General features: G+C 38.1%; 1 protein-coding gene across 2 annotated transcripts in view; it reads left to right on the top strand.

The window, feature by feature from the left end:
• Snx6 (sorting nexin 6) overlaps nt 1-17,021 on the top strand; it is a 66,531-nt gene extending 49,510 nt beyond the window's left edge. The window contains exons 9-12 of one of the 2 annotated variants that reach the window (XM_071683831.1): nt 6,644-6,661; nt 8,129-8,192; nt 13,037-13,122; nt 15,399-17,021. In XM_071683831.1, the coding sequence (XP_071539932.1) occupies nt 6,644-6,661; nt 8,129-8,192; nt 13,037-13,122; nt 15,399-15,449 (219 nt within the window). In that variant the 3' untranslated portion in view covers nt 15,450-17,021. The remainder of the gene's footprint in view (nt 1-6,643; nt 6,662-8,128; nt 8,193-13,036; nt 13,123-15,398) is intronic. The other variant, XM_071683832.1, reaches the window with a different exon arrangement.
• Nucleotides 17,022-20,510: the final 3,489 nt, after the last annotated feature.

Genomic DNA, 20,510 nt, shown 5'->3' on the forward strand with positions numbered 1-20,510 from the left:
AAGTACCGTATTATCCCTTTTTGAAAAGGTCTGAGTATTACTCACAACCTCTTTTCTAGGGGTTCTTACACTGCTAAAATCATGTTACTAATGGGGACAGGAAACTCTTTGAAAAAGTAAGAATTTGTGATGAAACTGTACTTTATTTTGCCTATTGATAACGAGACAGCCTTACTGAAGGTGTCTTCTCACCCAAACTGTAACTCCAAGCCTTTTTTTTTTTTTTTAGATGCAAAGGAATTATTAAAGTTTTTCTAAAGAATTAAGTCTTAACTGTTCCTAGAAAAGCATATTTTATACTGCATTGCCCAGTCTTGTGAATGGAAGTTACCATCAGTTACTTTTTTCTTTTTCGTATGATTGTATACAGAAAAACTGTCAAAACCATTGTTTTTCTTATAGATTAATAGTAAACACTTGTAGTGTATTTACTTTATTTACCAGATTAATCTATCCCTGGGGATAGGGGAGAAAGAATACTTCCCACGTATTCCCTGCGTGTCGTAGAAGGCGACTAAAAGGGGAGGGAGCGGGGGGCTGGAAATCCTCCCCTCTCGTTTTTTTTTTAATTTTCCAAAAGAAGGAACAGAGAATTGGGCCAGGTGAGGGTATTCCCTCAAGGCCCAGTCCTCTGTTCTTAACGCTACCTCGCTAATGCGGGAAATGGCGAATAGTTTGAAAGAAAGAACCAGATTAATCAATACTAAGTAAGTGCGTTTGGGGCATGGTGCTGGGTGGTGCAGGCGGAAGTGTGTGCCACAAATACTGTTAATCCCTTGAAAAGGTTTACAACAATCTAACTGATCATAAACAAGTTTCTGAGATCTCCAGGCACCTCCAGTGACTCATCCTTTGTTTGGATGTTCAACTTTGGCCAGCCAAAAGAATGTGCTGGATACATCTTGGTGCAGGAAAGCATATTCCTCATTCAGGGATAACAACAACCTGCAACACCTGCCTCAATCAGGAACAGTAGCACCTCATGAATTTTGCATTGATCAGGGATAGTAGCAGTGATTTCCATTGATCGAGGGTAGAAGCAATGAAAGGGTAAGAGAGATGTGTGGTAATAAGAATAGTGTGGTTGAGAGAGCAGAAGAGGGTGTTTTGAAATGGTTTGGGCACATGGAGAGAATGAGTGAGGAGAGATTGACCAAGAGGATATATGTGTCGGAGGTGGAGGGAACGAGGAGAAGAGGGAGACCAAATTGGAGGTGGAAAGATGGAGTGAAAAAGATTTTGTGTGATCGGGGCCTGAACATGCAGGAGGGTGAAAGGAGGGCAAGGAATAGAGTGAATTGGAGTCATGTGGTATACAGGGGTTGACGTGCTGTCAGTGGATTGAATCAAGGCATGTGAAGCGTCTGGGGTAAACCATGGAAAGCTGTGTAGGTATGTATATTTGCGTGTGTGGACGTGTGTATGTACATGTGTATGGGGGGGGGGGTTGGGCCATTTCTTTCGTCTGTTTCCTTGCGCTACCTCGCAAACGCGGGAGACAGCGACAAAGTATAAAAAAAAAAAAAAAGAAAAAAAAAAAAAAATTTGGAAGTACCGTATTATCCCTTTTTGAAAAGGTCTGAGTATTACTCACAACCTCTTTTCTAGGGGTTCTTACACTGCTAAAATCATGTTACTAATGGGGACAGGAAACTCTTTGAAAAAGTAAGAATTTGTGATGAAACTGTACTTTATTTTGCCTATTGATAACGAGACAGCCTTACTGAAGGTGTCTTCTCACCCAAACTGTAACTCCAAGCCTTTTTTTTTTTTTTTAGATGCAAAGGAATTATTAAAAGTTTTTCTAAAGAATTAAGTCTTAACTGTTCCTAGAAAAGCATATTTTATACTGCATTGCCCAGTCTTGTGAATGGAAGTTACCATCAGTTACTTTTTTCTTTTTCGTATGATTGTATACAGAAAAACTGTCAAAACCATTGTTTTTCTTATAGATTAATAGTAAACACTTGTAGTGTATTTACTTTATTTACCAGATTAATCTATCCCTGGGGATAGGGGAGAAAGAATACTTCCCACGTATTCCCTGCGTGTCGTAGAAGGCGACTAAAAGGGGAGGGAGCGGGGGGCTGGAAATCCTCCCCTCTCGTTTTTTTTTTAATTTTCCAAAAGAAGGAACAGAGAATTGGGCCAGGTGAGGGTATTCCCTCAAGGCCCAGTCCTCTGTTCTTAACGCTACCTCGCTAATGCGGGAAATGGCGAATAGTTTGAAAGAAAGAACCAGATTAATCAATACTAAGTAAGTGCGTTTGGGGCATGGTGCTGGGTGGTGCAGGCGGAAGTGTGTGCCACAAATACTGTTAATCCCTTGAAAAGGTTTACAACAATCTAACTGATCATAAACAAGTTTCTGAGATCTCCAGGCACCTCCAGTGACTCATCCTTTGTTTGGATGTTCAACTTTGGCCAGCCAAAAGAATGTGCTGGATACATCTTGGTGCAGGAAAGCATATTCCTCATTCAGGGATAACAACAACCTGCAACACCTGCCTCAATCAGGAACAGTAGCACCTCATGAATTTTGCATTGATCAGGGATAGTAGCAGTGATTTCCATTGATCGAGGGTAGAAGCAATGAAAGGGTCAAGATGTAGGATGAGGATATGTACTGTATTGAAATCAATCAAAGTTGCGCATTTAAAACTTCCAGACAGAGTATGTTCACATGTACTGTGTAAAATATATACTAGTGTTTGCATAAGGAACAAGACCATCATAGTATCTCTCCAGAAAATTAGACTTTTATGATATACAGGATAATGTGACTCCTGTTGGTTAATAATTTTTTTTTTGTGTGTGTAAAATGATTTTTTCTTGGTGAACTTTTATTTCACTACGTGTGGTTTGAATGATCCATTCTTGTTTGACTAATATCATATTTTTTATTTGAGGCACATGAAATGTTCAATAGATTTCCCAGAATTTCTTATTTTCCTATTTTCAAAGACTAAGATTTGTACTAAGTAGTCTGAGTTTAAGGGATTATAATTTGCTTTGATAAACTCTTTTCTCTCCTCTGCTGGTTTGTTCTGTGAGCAATGAGATATCTCTTGAATATGTAGGAGATTAGGACTTTTTAACACCTTTTTAACCAGTGGAGTAGCACTAACTTTCTCTTCTGTTGCTAACTGCTATCTTGTGGTAGTGGTAGCTTACTTGTTTTGGGCTCATCTTTGACAGGTTAGATTCAGTCTCTCAGTGATGATGGTACTAACCCACTCACTCCAGGGGACTGATCCTCCCAGCACCTTAGAATTCTAGAGGATTTCATGTAGACCAGGCATTTTCTACTAGCCTTCAGTTTTTTGTTTGCATTTTTTCTCCCGCTGACATTTATAGATTAGTATCTCTTTATAGTTTCTTTGGGGTGTGTGTATTCTAAGTTTTCTTTGGTCAAATTAATTAGATATATAAAAAAAAGACTTTTTAGTATTATTTATTATTTTGCTTTGTCGCTGTCTCCCATGTTAGCGAGGTAGCGCAAGGAAACAGATGAAAGAATGGCCCAACCCACCCACATACACATATATATATACATACATGTCCACATACACAAATATACATACCTATACATCTCAACGTATACATATATATATACACACACAGACATATACATATATACACATGTACATAATTCATACTGTCTGCCCTTATTCATTCCCGTCACCACCCCACCACATATGAAATAACAACCCCCTCCCCCCCACATGTGCGCGAGGTAGCGCTAGGAAAGACAACAAAGGCTACATTCATCCACACTCAATTTCTAGCTGTCATGTATAATGCACTGAAACCACAGCTCCCTTTCCACATCCAGGCCCCACAGAACTTTCCATGGTTTACCCCAGACACTTCACATGCCCTGGTTCAATCCATTGACAGCACATCGACCCTGGTATACCACATCGCTCCAATTCACTCTATTCCTTGCACGCCTTTCACCCTTCTGCATGTTCAGGCCCCGATCTCTCAAAATCTTTTTCACTCCATCTTTCCACCTCCAGTTTGGTCTCCCACTTCTCCTCGTTCCCTCCACCTCTGACACATATATTTTCTTTGTCATTCTTTCCTCACTCATTCTCTCCATGTGACCAAACCATTTCAAAACACCCTCTTCTGCTCTCTCAACCACGCTCTTTATTACCACACATCTCTCTTACCCTTTCATTACTTACTCGTTCAAACCACCTCACACCACATATTGTCCTCACACATCTCATTTCCAGCACATCCACCCTCCTCCGCACAACTCTATTTATAGCCCACGCCTTGCAACCATATGACATTGTTAGAACTACTATTCCCTCTAACATACCCATTTTTGCTTTTCAAGATAACGTTCTTGACTTCCACACATTCTTCAATGCTCCGAGAACTTTCGCCCCCTCCCCCACCCTATGATTCACTTCTGCTTCCATGGTTCCATCCGCTGCAATATCCACTCCCAGATATCTAAAACACTTCACTTCCTCCAGTTTTTCTCAATTCAAACTTACCTCCCAGTTAACTTGCCCCTCAACCCTACTGTACCTAATAACCTTGCTCTTATTCACATTTACTCTCAGCTTTCTTCTTTCACACACTTTACCAAACTCAGTCACCAGCTTCTGCAGTTCCTCACCCGAATCAGCCACCAGCACTGTATCATCAGTGAACAACAACTGACTCACTTCCCAGGCGCTCTCATCCACAACAGACTGCATACTTGCCCTCTTTCCAAAACTCTTGCATTCACCTCCCTAACAACCCCATCCATAGACAAATTAAACAACCATGGAGATATCACACACCCCTGCCGCAAACCAACATTCACTGAGAACCAATCACTTTCCTCTCTTCCTACATGTACACATACCTTACATCCTCAAGAAAAACTTTTCACTGTTTCTAACAACTTACCTCCCACACCATATATTCTTAATACCTTCCACAGAGCATCTCTATCAACTCTGTCATATACCTTCTCCATGTCCATAAATGCGACATACAAATCCATTTGCTTTTCTAAGTATTTCTCACGTACATTCTTCAAAGTAAACACCTGATCCACACATCCTCTACCACTTCTGAAACCACACTGCTCTTCCCCAATCTGATGCTCTGTACATGCCTTCACCCTTTCAATCAATACCCTCCCATATAATTTCCCAGGAATACTCAACAAACTTATACCACTGTAATTTGAGCACTCACTTTTATCCCCTTTGCCTTTGTACAATGGCACTATGCAAGCATTCCACCAATCCTCAGGTACCTCACCATGAGTCATACATATATTGAATAACCTTACTAACCAGTCAACAATACAGTCACCCCCTTTTTTAATGAATTCCACTGCAATACCATCCAGACCCACTGCCCTGCCGGCTTTCATCTTCTGCAAAGTTTTTACTACCTCTTCTCTTTTTACCAAATAATTCTCCCTCACCCTCTCACTTTGCACACCACCTCGACCAAAACACCCTATATCTGCCACCCTATCATCAAACACATTCAACACACCTTCAAAATACTCACTCCATCTACTCATATCACCACTACTTGTTATCAGCTCCCCATTAGCCCCCTTCACTGATGTTCCCATTGTCTTATGCACTTTACCTCTTTCCAAAACATCTTTTTATTCTCCCTAAAATTCAATGATACTCTCTCACCCCAACTCTCATTTGCCCTCTTTTTCACCTCTTGCACCTTTCTCTTGACCTCCTGCCTTTTTCTTTTATACATCTCCCAGTCATTTGCAATATTTCCCTGCAAAAATTGTCCAAATGCCTCTCTTCTCTTTCACTAATAATCTTACTTCTTCATCCCATCACTCTACCCTTTCTAATCTGCCCACCTCCCATGCTTCTCATGCCTCAAGCATCTTTTGTGCAAGCCATCACTGCTTTCCTAAATACATCCCATTCCTCCCCCACTCCCAAAGCTCTGGAAAAAGTTTATGAAATACTTGCAGCTTTGAGATAAGAGTATTCTTCTTTTTGATTATGTATGGATTAAGGTAAAACCAACACCTTGATCCTTGGTTAGGTGTGAAACTTTTAGTGTTAAATAGCCCTTTCTTTTTGCCATCTCTTTATGTGAGACTTCTTCGAGATAAGCTCTTTCTCTTCAAGGTGATGTCTTAGCTTTCTTACCTTGACCTGTTTTCCACTTTGTCTCCAGTAAACTTTCCTGTTTACTGTTGGTGACTGCTTTTGGGTTGAAACCCTTGGCATGCAAATTTTGAGCTGCTGGGCAGATCAGTCCCTTGGAGTGAATAGGATGGTGACATCATAACTTGGCAAACCATAATTGATCAAGGATAAATCTGAAATGAGCAAGCTGCAGCTTCTACAGGATACCTCTTTGCTCATGAGACACTGACTGTGATAGAAAAGATTTTTCATTTTAAGATTTTATATTTTTCTCCTGTTATTTTTTCTTTTTTGTGCTTTATTTGATGTCACAGAATGTTACGTTAAGCATACATTACCAGTTCAGGCTTCCATGTGTTAGTTGCTTTAGTTCTGAAGTCTTGATGTGCAATTATTTTCCTTTATTATGGTGGAGGTGTTTTTGTTCCTTGTTTACTTGTGTGTATTTACTAACGTCCTCCTGTTTCCTCCCCTGCCAATACTACCAGCCCGTGGACGTTGCAGATGTAAGTATAATGCTTGGTATGAGGAACTGTTGCCATGTCAAAATATTCCTCCATTTGTATACATTTCATAGAATATTTCACACTGAAGGACACACTGAGGATATAACAAGAATTCAAGGATTGCTGTAGTAATACTTGAATGTAGTATTGTAGATAAGTTGTCAGTTACAAGTATTGTTCCAATTTTGGTTTTGGGGCAAAGACAGAAGACTATATGTGCAACACAACACATACAGCTGGACTGTATATAATCAACCCTAAAAAAAAAGAGTAACACAGTATGTTAGTTCTTAAGGAATTATAGTTTTAGAAGATAAAATGTATTTTACAGGTGTATGTGTTTGGTGAATGGGAATAAATAGCAGCAAACACCAAAAACAAGGTGAAATAACAGACTGAGGGAGTATGTGTTAGGAGTGGTATTTTGGAGATATGTACTGAAACATACGCTGCATCCAACAACCATGGCATTTTTGGGAGGTTTTGCATGAGCTTTCTTGCTATAGTGGAATATATGGGTTATAGATAGATAGTTTGTCCTGTTGCTTTTGCCATAGTTTATGCCCTTTATAAACCAGATTGTATGACCCTACAGCATTGTTGTATTACATCAGCTAATCAATTGATGAATCATAGCAAGATTGCTTTAGAAAATGAAAATTGATTTACCAGGAGGAGTATTTTTGCATGGCAGAGATCCTAAGGGAAGCTATCTCTAACTTTGCAAATTCCAGAGTTGCTCTTTTTCATGCTAGCTTCAAACTACTTGTTTATCAGTTATGTTTTTGATAAGATTATAGGTCATCAGTACTGGGCTAAAACTGTTAGCATTAGTTCACTCTTCTATTGACATGATCATTATTAACAAATTCAATGTGGCCTAGCTGGGTGAATTATTTATTAAATAGGTGATGTTACTGTTAAACTGCTTTAATCCATGGCAATTTACCTCTGTTTAATCAGTGCTCGTGAAAAAAATCACATATAATCATAGTATATTTATAGATATGTCTTTGAAGTACTGTATTAGTAGCACATTATGATTTTTGTTTACCACATTGGCCCAGATAGACCACAGAATGCTCTTTGGTAGTCGTTGGATCCCAGCCAAGTAGACTATGCACTGTATGATACATTGCACCAAGTGATTTATAAGTTTTTGTTGTTTCACTCTTGAAACTGAATTTCCCAAATATTAGCATGTTTTATATCATATGTCTTTTTTAATACTTTGGATACAAGATTGTTTTATTTATTATTGTAAAGATCAAAATATGAATCACTTAATTGAAAGTACTTATATCTTGAATATATTGATTCAGTAAAATAATAAAGTTTTTACCTAAGAATAGTCAATTTGAATAAATGGCAGCTCAAATGTAATTGATGGTTTAAGTGATATTGACTTTGAATCCTTATGAAAGTTGAAGTCTTAACTCATTATTTATTTATTTCTAATAACTTCAGGCTGAACTAGCTCAACAGAATGCCTGTGAGAAGTTTGAACACATGTCAGCAAGAGCCAAAGATGGTATGTATTGAATGTATACTAAAAAAATAGTTCTTATATTAATGCCTTATTCTGTGTAGGATGGATGAAATATCATGTCATTGGACACTCATTTCCTGTATTTCATACAGGTAGTCTGTAAGATATGTATGTACTGTTTCCATCGTGTATCATCAAATTGTTGTTAAAAATATTTTAACATTGCTGAGGTACTCAGGTGAATATGGGTATTAAATTTTGTCTGCTGAGGTACTCAGGTGAATATGGGTATTAAATTTTGTCCGTTTATCTTATCAGTAAGTAAAGCAAGCGTTTGTGTCCAGCTTACCAATGTGGGAAGAGGGGAAGGATGTAACAGCAGGAATCTCTCATAGAAATTAGTCTTAGGGCAGTTATTAATAAAAAAAATTTCATACTTGTCCACATTTTTCCTTTGCAAGGTAGTGCTAGGAACAGACAAAGAAAGGCCACATTCGCTCACATCCATTCTCTAGCTGTCATGTGCAGTGCATTAAAACTTCATCCCCTTATTCATAACCTGGCCCCACAGACTTTCTCATGGTTTCCTCTGGCTGCTTCACATGCCCTGGTTTAGTCCATTATCAACACACCGACCCTTGCGTACTACATCATTTTAATTAACTCGATCCTATGCACACACCTTACACTCTCTTGCATGTTCAGGCGCTAGTCAATCACTCTGTACTTCCATCTCCAATTTAGTCTCCCCTTTCTAGAATATTGTCCCTTTCACTTCTAACACACATTTTTTTTTTTTATGTCAACCTCACCTAACTCATTCTCTTTATATGTCCAAAACATTTCAGCACTCTTTTCAGTATTCTCAACGACGCTCTTCTCACTCTTTTGTTACTTTCTTGATCAAACCACCTTACACCTCAAATATTTGATTTCCTTGACATCCACCCTCCTGTGCTTATCCTAATATATAGCCAATGCCTTGAATTCATACAACATCACTTAGACTACTATACCATAAAACCTACCCGTTTTTGCCCTCACAGATAATGACCTCTCTTTTCACTCATTCCTCAGTGCTCCCAGAACCTGCACCCCAAAATCCACCCCGTGACTCATGTCTGCTTCCTTAGTTCTTTACACTGCCATGCTCACTCCTAGGTATCTGAAACACTTCCTTTATTCCATATTTTTTCTGTTCAAACTCTCACCCCAAATAAGATACCCCACTACCCTGCTAAACCTAATAATCTTACTTTTATTCACATATACTCTCAACTCCCTCCTTTCACATTCTTCCAAAATTGTCACCAACTTCTGCAGTCTGTCACTTAAATCTGCTATCATTGCTGTTATTACCAAACAACAACTGATTGATTTCCCAGGCCCCCACCCTCACCACCTGTTTACTTGCACCTCTTTCCAAGACTGTTGCATTTACCTACCTCGCCACCCTCACACACCTCTGTTGCAGATCAACCTTCACCTGGAACCACTCACTCTCATCTTCGTACTTATACATGTGCCTTACACTCTTAATAGAAACTTCTCATTGCTTTTAATGGCTCTCCTTCCTCATCATGGGTTAGTAAGACCTTCCATAAGGTATCTATATTAACCCTATGATTTGCTTTCTCCAGATCTTTAAATGCCATATACAAGTGCCAGAAACAAATTTCATGTTTATCCTTGATGGTTGTGCCACAGCTCCCTCTCGCCTACTTTATTGGCGAGCACCTTTACTTCCCATGTGTTCCCTGCATGTCGTAAAAAGTGACTAAAAGGGGAGGGAGTGGGTGGCTGGAAATCCTCCCCTCTCATTTTTGATTTTGCAAAAGAAGGAACAGAGAATGGGGCCAAGTGAGGATTTCCCACTAAGGCTCTGTCCTCTGTTCTTAGCGCTACCTCACTGACATGGGAAATGGCGAATGGTATGAAAAAAATTGTATATATACATTCATTATTTATTTATATATCTTGCTTTGTCACTGTCTCCTGCGTTAGCAAGGTAGTGCAAGGAAACAGACAAAAGAATGGCCCAACCCACCCACATACACATATATATATACATACATGTCCACACACGCAAATATACATACCTATACATCTCAATGTACACATATATATACACACACAGACATATACATATATACACATGTACATAATTCATACTGTCTGCCTTTATTTATTCCCATTGCCACCTCGCCACACATGGAATAACAACCCCGTCCCCCCTCATGTGTGCAAGGTAGCGCTAGGAAAAGACAACAAAGGCCCCATTCGTTCACACTCAGTCTCTAGCTGTCATGTAATAATGCACTGAAACCACAGCTCCCTTTCCATATCCAGGCCCCACAGAACTTTCCATGGTTTACCCCAGATGCTTCACATGCTCTGGTTCAATCCATTGACAGCACGTCGACCCCGGTATACCACATTGTTCCAATTCACTCTATTCCTTGCACGCCTTTCACCCTCCTGCATGTTCAGGCCCCGATCACTCAAAATCTTTTTCATTCCATCTTTCCACCTCCAATTTGGTCTTCCCTTTCTCCTCATTCCCTCCACCTTTGACACATATATCCTCTTGGTCAATCTTTCTTCCCTCATTCTCTCCATGTGACCAAACCATTTCAAAACACCCTCTTCTGCTATCTCAACCACACTCTTTTTATTTCCATACATCTCTCTTACCCTTATATTACTTACTCGATCAAACCACCTCACACCACATATTGTCCTCAAACATCTCATTTCCAGCACATCCACCCTCCTCCGCACAACTCTATCCATAGCCCACGCCTTGCAACTATACAACATTGTTGGAACCACTGTTCCTTCAAACATACCCATTTTTGCTTTCCGAGATAATGTTCTCAACTTCCAAACATTTTTCAAGGCTCCCAGAATTTTCTCCCCCTCCCCCACCCTATGATTCACTTCCGCTTCCATGGTTCCTTCCGGTGCTAAATCCACTCCCAGATATCTAAAACACTTTACTTCTTCCAGTTTTTCTCCATTCAAACTTACCTCCCAATTGACTTGACCCTCAACCCTACTGCACCTAATAACCTTGCTCTTATTCACATGGGGCCTTTGTTGTCTTTTCCTAGCGCTACCTCGCACACATGAGGGGGAAGGGGGTTGTTATTCCATGTGTGGCAGGGTGGCGATGGGAATAAATAAAGGCAGACACTATGAATTATGTACTTGTGTGTATATATATATATATATATATATATATATATATATATATATATATATATATATATATATATATATATATATACATATATATATATATGTGTACATTGAGATGTATAGGTATGTATATTTGCGTGTGTGGACGTGTATGTATATACATGTGTATGTGGGTGGGTTGGGCCATTCTTTCGTCTGTTTCCTTGCTCTACCTCGCTAATGCGGGAGACAGCGACAAAGCAAAATAAAAATAAAAAATAAAAATATATGTGTGTGTGTGTGTGTGTGTGTGTGTGTGTGTGTGTGTGTCAGTTAGCTGACAAACAGATTGGTTTTGGTTTTGGTGGCATTTCCTTTGGAAGCATCATGAGCCTTCTACTGTTATAACCACTGCTGGCTGCTACTGCAGCTGCTTCAGGCAGGCAGGCCATGTCTGGCAGCGTCCTGTTAACCATTACTCTGAATCCATCACAGTCTGTCGTATCTCCAACCCTTTTGTGGAGCGTGCTAGGCTGCTTGGGCGTTTGGTCTGTGGCAGTTACATAGGCCCCCTTCTCAAAAGACTGATTGAAGAAAAAAAATGTTTGTGTGTGTGTGTTGGAAATGAAATGCTTCAGGACAATATGTGGTATAAAGTGGTTTGATCAGGTAAATGATTAAAGGATGAGAGAGAGTTGCAGTAATAAGAAGAGTGTAATTGGGTGAGCAGAAGGGGATGTGCTGAAATTGTGTAGATATATGGGGAGAGTAAGTGAGGAGAGGTCGACAAAGATGGTATATGTATCTGGAGTGGAGGGGAAAAGGAGAGGGGAGGGGAGAGACAAAATTGGAGAGGGAAGGATGGAGTGAAAAGTATGTTGAGTGGTTTGGGCCTGAATATGCAGGAGGGGACAGGCATGTATGGCCTTTTAGTTACTACATTGATCCACCATATGGAAGTAGCTCAGAGCACATGGCTGTAGTACCTTACTCAAAAACTATTTCAGATTTTGGACAAATATTTTCATATCAGAGAAGTATTTTGAAATGGACCATGTAAATAATAGTCATTATTTTGAAAAATTTCAGATTTGGGGATAGATAGATGAAGGTGTAAGAAAGATCTGTGGTATGGAAAAATGTGTTGTAAGGCACATGGATGAAAGTCTTTTTAGATGGTATATTCCTGTAGAACATACGGCAGAAGGTGGGTTGATAAGGAATATATTTATGCTGTAGCACAGTTGAGGTTACAAGCAAGAGAATTATGATGCAGAAGAAGTGTGATCGAGGATCGAGAGAGTTGGTTAATGATAGAAATATTTCAGATGTGGAAATGAGGAATAATCTTGGATTGAATGCAATGTAGGCATTTTGTGGATAGAGACAGTGAATGGTGACATCTGTCTCACTTGAATCAGCTTGGTGTGCAGTGAAAAAGTAAGAAGCCTTTATATAAATATGGAAGTTTGTTGCACTTTTAACTCAATAGGCACGGATTAAGAATATGCATGAGTGATTTAAGAGGGTTAATCCTCAGGCACCCCATGGAAGTGTTAGGACATTGAGTGATGATGGATAGGTTTATGATAGTGATTTTGATATACAGATGATTCGCAGTTTTCACTGTAGTTTTATCTCTAGTGAAAGCAATTGATATTATTATATAGTTCTTTGTTATTCTTTGAAGTATGATTTACCCTTAGAACTGAGTGATTTCAAGACACGTCGTGTAGCAGCCTTTAGGAAGAACCTTATCGAACTTGCTGAACTGGAGTTGAAGCATGCTAAGGTAGGTTTGTCTGAATTCTGTTAAGTGTGTAAATTTTGATTACTTATTATGAATTAAACTCCTGTCTCCTGGCATCACTCATTCATTTTCTTGCTATGATACTCTAATCATAACTTTACTTTAAAAGAAAAATGATAAAAAGATGGAATGTCAGCATTGAATATTTATGTCCCAATTAGCTAAACTTGAGTTGCAGGTGAAATTTTTAGTTTTCCATTTCTGTATTGAACTGTGAAATCCCCTTCATTAGGATTGTATGGAGTTTTAAAAAAAATGCAGTTGTTTTGATGTACTGATGTGGTTTGTGTAATATGGTGTATGACCTAATGAAGTGCATCATGTTATGCTATTTTATATTTGACTAGGTTTCTTTGACTGGCCTTGAACCTAAAATTCAAGCTTCAATCATTTTGAGCTCTTTAGTGGCATCACAGGCCCACACAAACACTTCCTCCATTATATGACCCCCAAACCCCTGCACATCCCTTCTCTCTCCCACTCCTTCCCCCACCCTGCTGCACAGTCCTCCCTTCCTCAAACTTCCACATGGCCCTCCCTGCCCTAGAACCCCACCCCCAGCATGGCCATCCATTTCCCTGCCCCCCACCTCCTGAACTAGCCTTTCTTCTTCGGAACCCCCCTCCCCGTGCATGTCCCTTCTTTCTCCAGACCCTCAGTCCATGCACATCCTTAGCATGACCCTCACTTCCCAGGACTTCTTCCCCCTTCATGGCCCATCCCTTTTCAGTCACCTACCTTGTGCATGGAACTGTCCTCCTCAAAGTCCCAGCTCCTCCACAGCCTTCCCCTACCTGTGCAACTCCTGCCACTCCCCAAACCCCCAGCCCCTCGTGGCAATCTCTTTTCTGAACCCCCATCCCCCTTCATGTGCCTTCTTTTTGTAGACTCTTCACCCCAGAATAGCCCTCCCCTCCCAAGAGCGCCCATTCAGTGGTGGTCTGTGGCACATAATCCACACAAACTCTTGCCTCATTTTATATGGACCAAAAAAGTATTCTTTTCCGGGAAGTACTGCATGGAAAATGCAGTTATGTTAAATATTTCTAAGAAGTTTAAAATCCTAGTGTGTTGCAGTTTTGGACTTAAAGTTGTTTTGGTTTCTTAGATTTATAGATATCAATTCCATTGTGTCATTATATATAGAATAGATAAAGTTTTGACTAAATACTGTAAATCCTTAAAGGTTTTTCCTTAATTCTAACTAACTACGCAGATGTTTGAAAAGTAAAGCAAATGGTCATAGATTTCATTAAGTTGACAACCTCAAAATTGGAAACATTTTGGGGATTTGCATTTTTGCCCAGTAATTTTTAATTTCTCATTTATCTCTCTTTATCAGAGTAGTGCCTGTTTGTTGTGTTTATATTAAAGAGGGCGTCTTCCATTAATCAGTACGATAGCCCTTGTAATCATCTCCATCATGTATCCCAGTACTTTTATAAGTCCAACACTCCCCTCTCCACTGATTCCCTCATTTACTCCTTCAGTTTCTTTCTCATTCCTGTACTTCCTTTTAGTTCACTCGTATGCATTAGGCTGCTTGTCTTCTTTGCATCCTTCCATCTTAAGCCCAAAGTATCTCTGGATTAGATTCTTCACTCGCATGATCACACATGTCACTTCTGTGTACATAAATTAAACAGCTTACTTTATCGATCTTGTGCTTTCAGTTTCATCCTTGCAATACATTATCATGTTTCATAACTACATATAGATGAAAGCTGAACGAAACCTGCAGATACTTCTACATTTTTAGACTCCTGTATCCCCAGATGACTTTCCTTAGCAACTTGCATGCCTTTCAGTACCTTTCTGTCTTTACAGATAACATTTCATAGATACCTGAAATTTTGAAATACTCTTAACTTTAAACTATTGATCATTATTGCTTCAGATTTTGAGTCTTCTCATGTTTGGGTCTAGAGGATAAATGCATGTGTTTTACATTAGTCTCTCAAGGAATGTAAAGATTCCCTTGCATTCTGATATATATTTTAGGATGGATGTATAGGAGACAATAAAGTGTGTAATGCAAGGTAAAGGAGCTACTGTGCTGGCCTCACTTTCCTGTTACATATGTAATTAAATCCTTTAGATATTCAAAGAATTTTGTTGATGCTTTTTATATAGTAAAGTGAAAGTGGTACTTCAGAATCCATTAGAGTACTGTTATTATTAGTAGATGTTGGTATATTATTGTAATTAGTATGTACTGTGTAAATTTTATCATTTTTGTACATATTCTTAATGAACAGGCACAAGCTCAACTTCTGAAAAATTGTTTGCAAGCACTAGAGGAAGAGTGACACTTATCCCAGCAATTTAGAGTACTGCAACAGGGAAAGACACCCTTACAGAAGGAAATCCACATGCTCCATGTGAGTGGCATGCTAAATGGCGCTAGTATCAAGTCACAGACAATGAGAAGTTGACACTGAAGAGAAGGATTGTGTAGCAAGTTTGCTGTGCAAGGTGATGACATCATGCACCAGTGAAAATGGATGTGATGGGGAAGGCAACACCACTGTGATTTCTTATTTCTGTGTATGGATGCATATTCTGCACTGAAAACTGTGATTATTGATTGTTGTTGTGACTATTGACATCAAGTGTTTTTGATGAAGTAAATATATATATATATATATATATATATATATATATATATATATATATATATATATATATATATATATATAAATAAATTTGGAAAAGACTGTAAAGAGTGCTGAAATTTTGATCCAGAAAAACAGGGAAGTTTGGGCTGCGATATTTTTTTTTTCTTTTTTAAAAGGGGCTGTGTTGTTTTTTTAAATTCATGTGAATACTTGTCAGAAAGGGAATTTTTTATTTGATTTTACTGTAATGTGAAATAAATTTGAAAATGGCTTAATTTGATGACTAGAATGTAACAATATTTTACTAAAAAAAATGAAGATATATTTGACTTGAAAAATTTAATGGAGGTAAGAGTTTGTTTCTCAATACAGAAGTGACCTGAAAGAATTTATAAGCAGCTACCTGACAGTGCTGGCTGGCTAGTTTCAAGTCCTAGAAGTTTCAGCTTATTCTACTGACACATGACTTCTTGTCCTGTGATGCAGTTGGAGTTTTCGATTTACTGAAGTGTAAGTTTTAGGATCAAACTATGACATTATTGCAAAACATCAGTTATTTTCTTACAGCATTTCTCAGAGTTATTGTACATCCAATGTATATATATATATCACCAGTTTGATATTCACCTTAGACTATAATGTATAATTTTCAGATAGGGTCCTTTGCACAGATTATTGCATATGTCCTGACATGTGTCTACATTTTGTTGTGATCAGGGAATTTGTTGATATATTTGTGGCCTATTTTTAGGGCCCAAAAGACTGTACATTCATATTTCTTAGCCATTTGTTTACATTTATAATTCATATAAACAATATTAATTCTCAAATGGATGCTTTGCTCAACTGAGTTTAATTGATAACCTTTTAAAGTTTGAATACTATAATTATCATCCAATGATTGTAGCATATCTCCATTAGTTATCATTATTTGTAGGCACTTACATATCCCACTGATTATTGAAAGCTTTATTATATCTTGTGAGTGGTGGTTGACTTGTTTTTGTCCTGAGATTTTTTTTAATTTTTTTTCCTAGGGACTGACACCCTCCATTGAAAGCATGTAGTTCCTGTTAATTTCCAAAAGTTATTATAATTGTTTGCCTGAGATAATTTCAGGCCTTTCCCTTATGTGTTGTTAATAGTAGTAACAGTTTTACAAGTATTGAAATATATGCCCAGTTTGTTAGTTTTTGATATCTGTGATTCATGAAATTTATGTATTTAAAAGGTATTTCAGGATGTAATAATGGGTATTCTTAATGTTTGTTTATGTATCCTTGAGTTCCTGAACTTATTACTTTGTACTTTTACTGCACAACTGTAGTTTAGGAGGATAAGAGATTTTATGTTTTGAACAATGTCTGCCCCAGTATGTTTTTTGATCTACTATGTTAGACTAAAGTTTCAGAATCCAGTAAGGCAATTTGCAATTTATTTTAGAAAAGTAGTTGTAGTTGATTATACTTAGAAAATTCGTTATGAATGCAAAAGAAAATAATGTGGCAGCAGTTCAGTTAGAACTGGAATTTGAAATGTATCTTTGTGGACAGACGGTAAAGGATTTTTGGCTTCCATTACTATCTCCTCTCACTAAATCCTGAAGTATATTTCTTGCTAGGTAATAATGATACTGAGACTATCTTTCACTTTGTCTAATCCACATTACTTTACATTTGCTTGGGTTGAATCTCTTTAACCAAGTATCAAACCAATTTTATTAGGTTGTTCAGCTCTCCTGTATGTTGATACAATCCTCCTCACTTTGCACTTTCCTCATGACCTTTGCATCAGCTGAAAACATACTCAGGCAGAGTTCCATGATTTCAGAAAAATCTTACACAGATCAAGAATAGTAATGGTCTCAGATCAACCTTGACCCATTTGGAGAAGGCTCTTATTTGTTCCTTCCACTGAAGATAGTCTTCTGTCCAATGAAGTTTCCCTCTTGTTTTTGTCCAGTTAGTCAGTCTCCCTTGCAGTATAGTGTGAAATGCTTAAGCAGTCCAGATACAAACAGTCCTCCCTGTGTTACCTTTTGGTTAAGACAGAGGTTGCATGTAGAAATCCATGAGGTTTGTTGCACACAACCTTCTTTTCCCCAAAACTGAGCTGTCTTGCTTAGGGAATTTTTCCTCATTAAAATGTTATCAGTTTATTTCCTGATTATCTTAGCCTGCACTCCTCAGTGAGACCAGTCTGTAGTTCATCACCAGTTTCAGGTCTCTTTTCTTGCAGATAGTGATGGTTTTTGCCCCTTTTCCATTCCCTTTGCATTCTGCCTCTGTATTGACATCTTAAATGCTATTTAAAGTGATTTATCAAGCACATCTGCATTTTGCATAGGCAAGGGTGAGTTTGTGTGTATGCATTTATAGGAGTAAAAGGTGGTACAAATATACTAGTGTAAGGAATGAGGCAGCATAAGTTTAAGACTCCTTGTAACACACAAATAGTAATCACATCAGCACATATGAAATTTCATCTGAACCATGAACCTTACTGGGTCAAGACCTTTAATTTTTCTGTTGCTGTCTTTCTAGGTATCTCAATGTCTTCTAAAAGATCCTCTGCATTCCATCCCTGGTGTTACAGGCTACTGAATATACTTTTGATTTTATTCGGTTTCTCATATATCCTTATATCATCTTGAGGAGTTCTTTCTGAATTTACTTCGTCTGATTGACTGTTCCTTAAATGACAACTGACTCTTGATGAATTTATGGAAAATTTGGATTTTCTCCTGCCTTGTGTCCAGTATTCTTTTACAAAGTTTCTTTGTTTTTTCTTTCTTATACTGCTATACTTGTTTCTTGCTTTCTTATGCCTTGCAGTTACTGGCTGTTTGGAGTACTATCTCCATTTTTGCCACTGCTTATCTTGAAACTCCTTTGTTTTTTAACATCTTTTAGTAAAACCATTCTTTCCTTTTTCTTACCATTTCCTCTGTGGTTAGAAAAACCTATGTTCCTACTCCTTCTTTGTAAATTTCACAGAACCTCTGACCACATTTCACTCCATTTCTCAGTGAAAGCTATTGTAGAAATTGCTGAGGTTTGTACACTTATCATGATTATATCTTCCTTTGCCTTGTCTCACCTCTGCTCGTATAATGATCTCATTTACCACACAGTCAAACTTATGCATTACATGATCATCTTCCAGTTGGTGAACATCAATGTAATATTCTAAAGGTAAGATATAGCAGTGATGGTAAGATATAGCAGTGACATGTTGGTATAGGAACTTTTCCTTTTTATGCTGAGAACTTGTGTGTCCACATATATCTTTCAGTGCAAAAGTTACTCTACCAGATGAATGCCATTAAGTCAAGCCAATGTGATGTAGTGGTGATGGGCTTATCTGCATTGCAGCAACATTTTTCATCCCCACTCACAATAACATCAAAGTCTTTTGTTATTTACCATTATTTGATGTTCCACATCAAAATTAGAAGTTAAAAGTTCAGAACAATTAAGGACTTAAGATGAAGTGTCCCTGTTCTTTAAACATAATTCGTGGACACTTTAGCCCATGCCCATGGGGCCCCTACCCAGGTGTCCTGAATTGGATGGGGCTGCTTGACTCCAGTACCATAGGTCAAAGTGAGCAAAGCTAACTTTTTCAGTTGTGGTAATTCTTGTAGTGTTTGTGTTATGCATTCAGAGTGGTCACTGTCAACTTTGAACATAACAGTAAAGGTAGCCACTGATACTGCATCCAGGCTGTTGATATAAAGGTCCTAGAACTAGTGGAAGAGTCATCTGCATGCAGGCTTTTGATATGAAGATCCTAGAACCAGTGGAAGAATCATTTTCTCAATAATCACTTGGGTATCAACAAGGCCAAATAGATTGTACATAGTCAACTTGTTTCTCCATACCAGTGGTTAAATATATTCAGATTTTTTATTTAGTTAACTTGTAATAATCTTCAATCAAGTCAGCAGCTGTAAATGATGCTCAGAATTGTTCCATTGCAATACTTTTTTATACAATAATTATTTGTCCATGCTGAGATTTCTACATTTATGAAAGACTGGTAAATATGGGTATCAGCATCCCCATACCTTTATAAGGATCCTTATATTTAAGGTAACTATATGAATGGAGGTCCCTAAACTACATAATCTTTGGGATAGAGTCTCCATTATTACATGAATATGAGGACCCAGGATCCCAGTCCTTGGGAGTCCTTGTCTCTGACACTGTTATTATTTCCAGACAGTCTTAACCAAACTTTTTACTGTCTAATGGTCCAGCATATAGGTGCTTTATACATATTCCTTACCTATTCTTGGTTGAATAACTTAAGGAAAAAGAAATCTTTTCCACTCATTTTCTTAACTTCTCAGTCTCTTATTGAAAGATTATTTTTGATTGCTTTTCGGTCCATTTTCAAAATCACCAGAGGTACTGTATAAAACAAATCAGGATTATCTTGCCACAGTACTAACAAGGCAGGTTCAGTGAAGGTATTTATGATTATGGATGTTGCCAAGCAGATATTCAGGTCAGCACCACCAGCGTTTAATTGTATCAGATCTGATGCCACAAATGTTGCGAAATGGATAAATCTAAACTGCATAATGGTGTATCCTTACTTTGAAAACCGAAGCAGTGGTATTGGAGATAAACTCCCAAAGAACTTAACCCTGGGTAATATCAGGCATATCATGAGTATTTTTATTTTTGGAAAATTGGAACAAAAACGACATAGTCACAATTAGAATGACTTGAATCAGCGAGGACA

This window comes from Panulirus ornatus, chromosome 37 (genome assembly GCF_036320965.1).
Source record: "Panulirus ornatus isolate Po-2019 chromosome 37, ASM3632096v1, whole genome shotgun sequence".
NCBI lineage: Eukaryota > Metazoa > Arthropoda > Malacostraca > Decapoda > Palinuridae > Panulirus > Panulirus ornatus.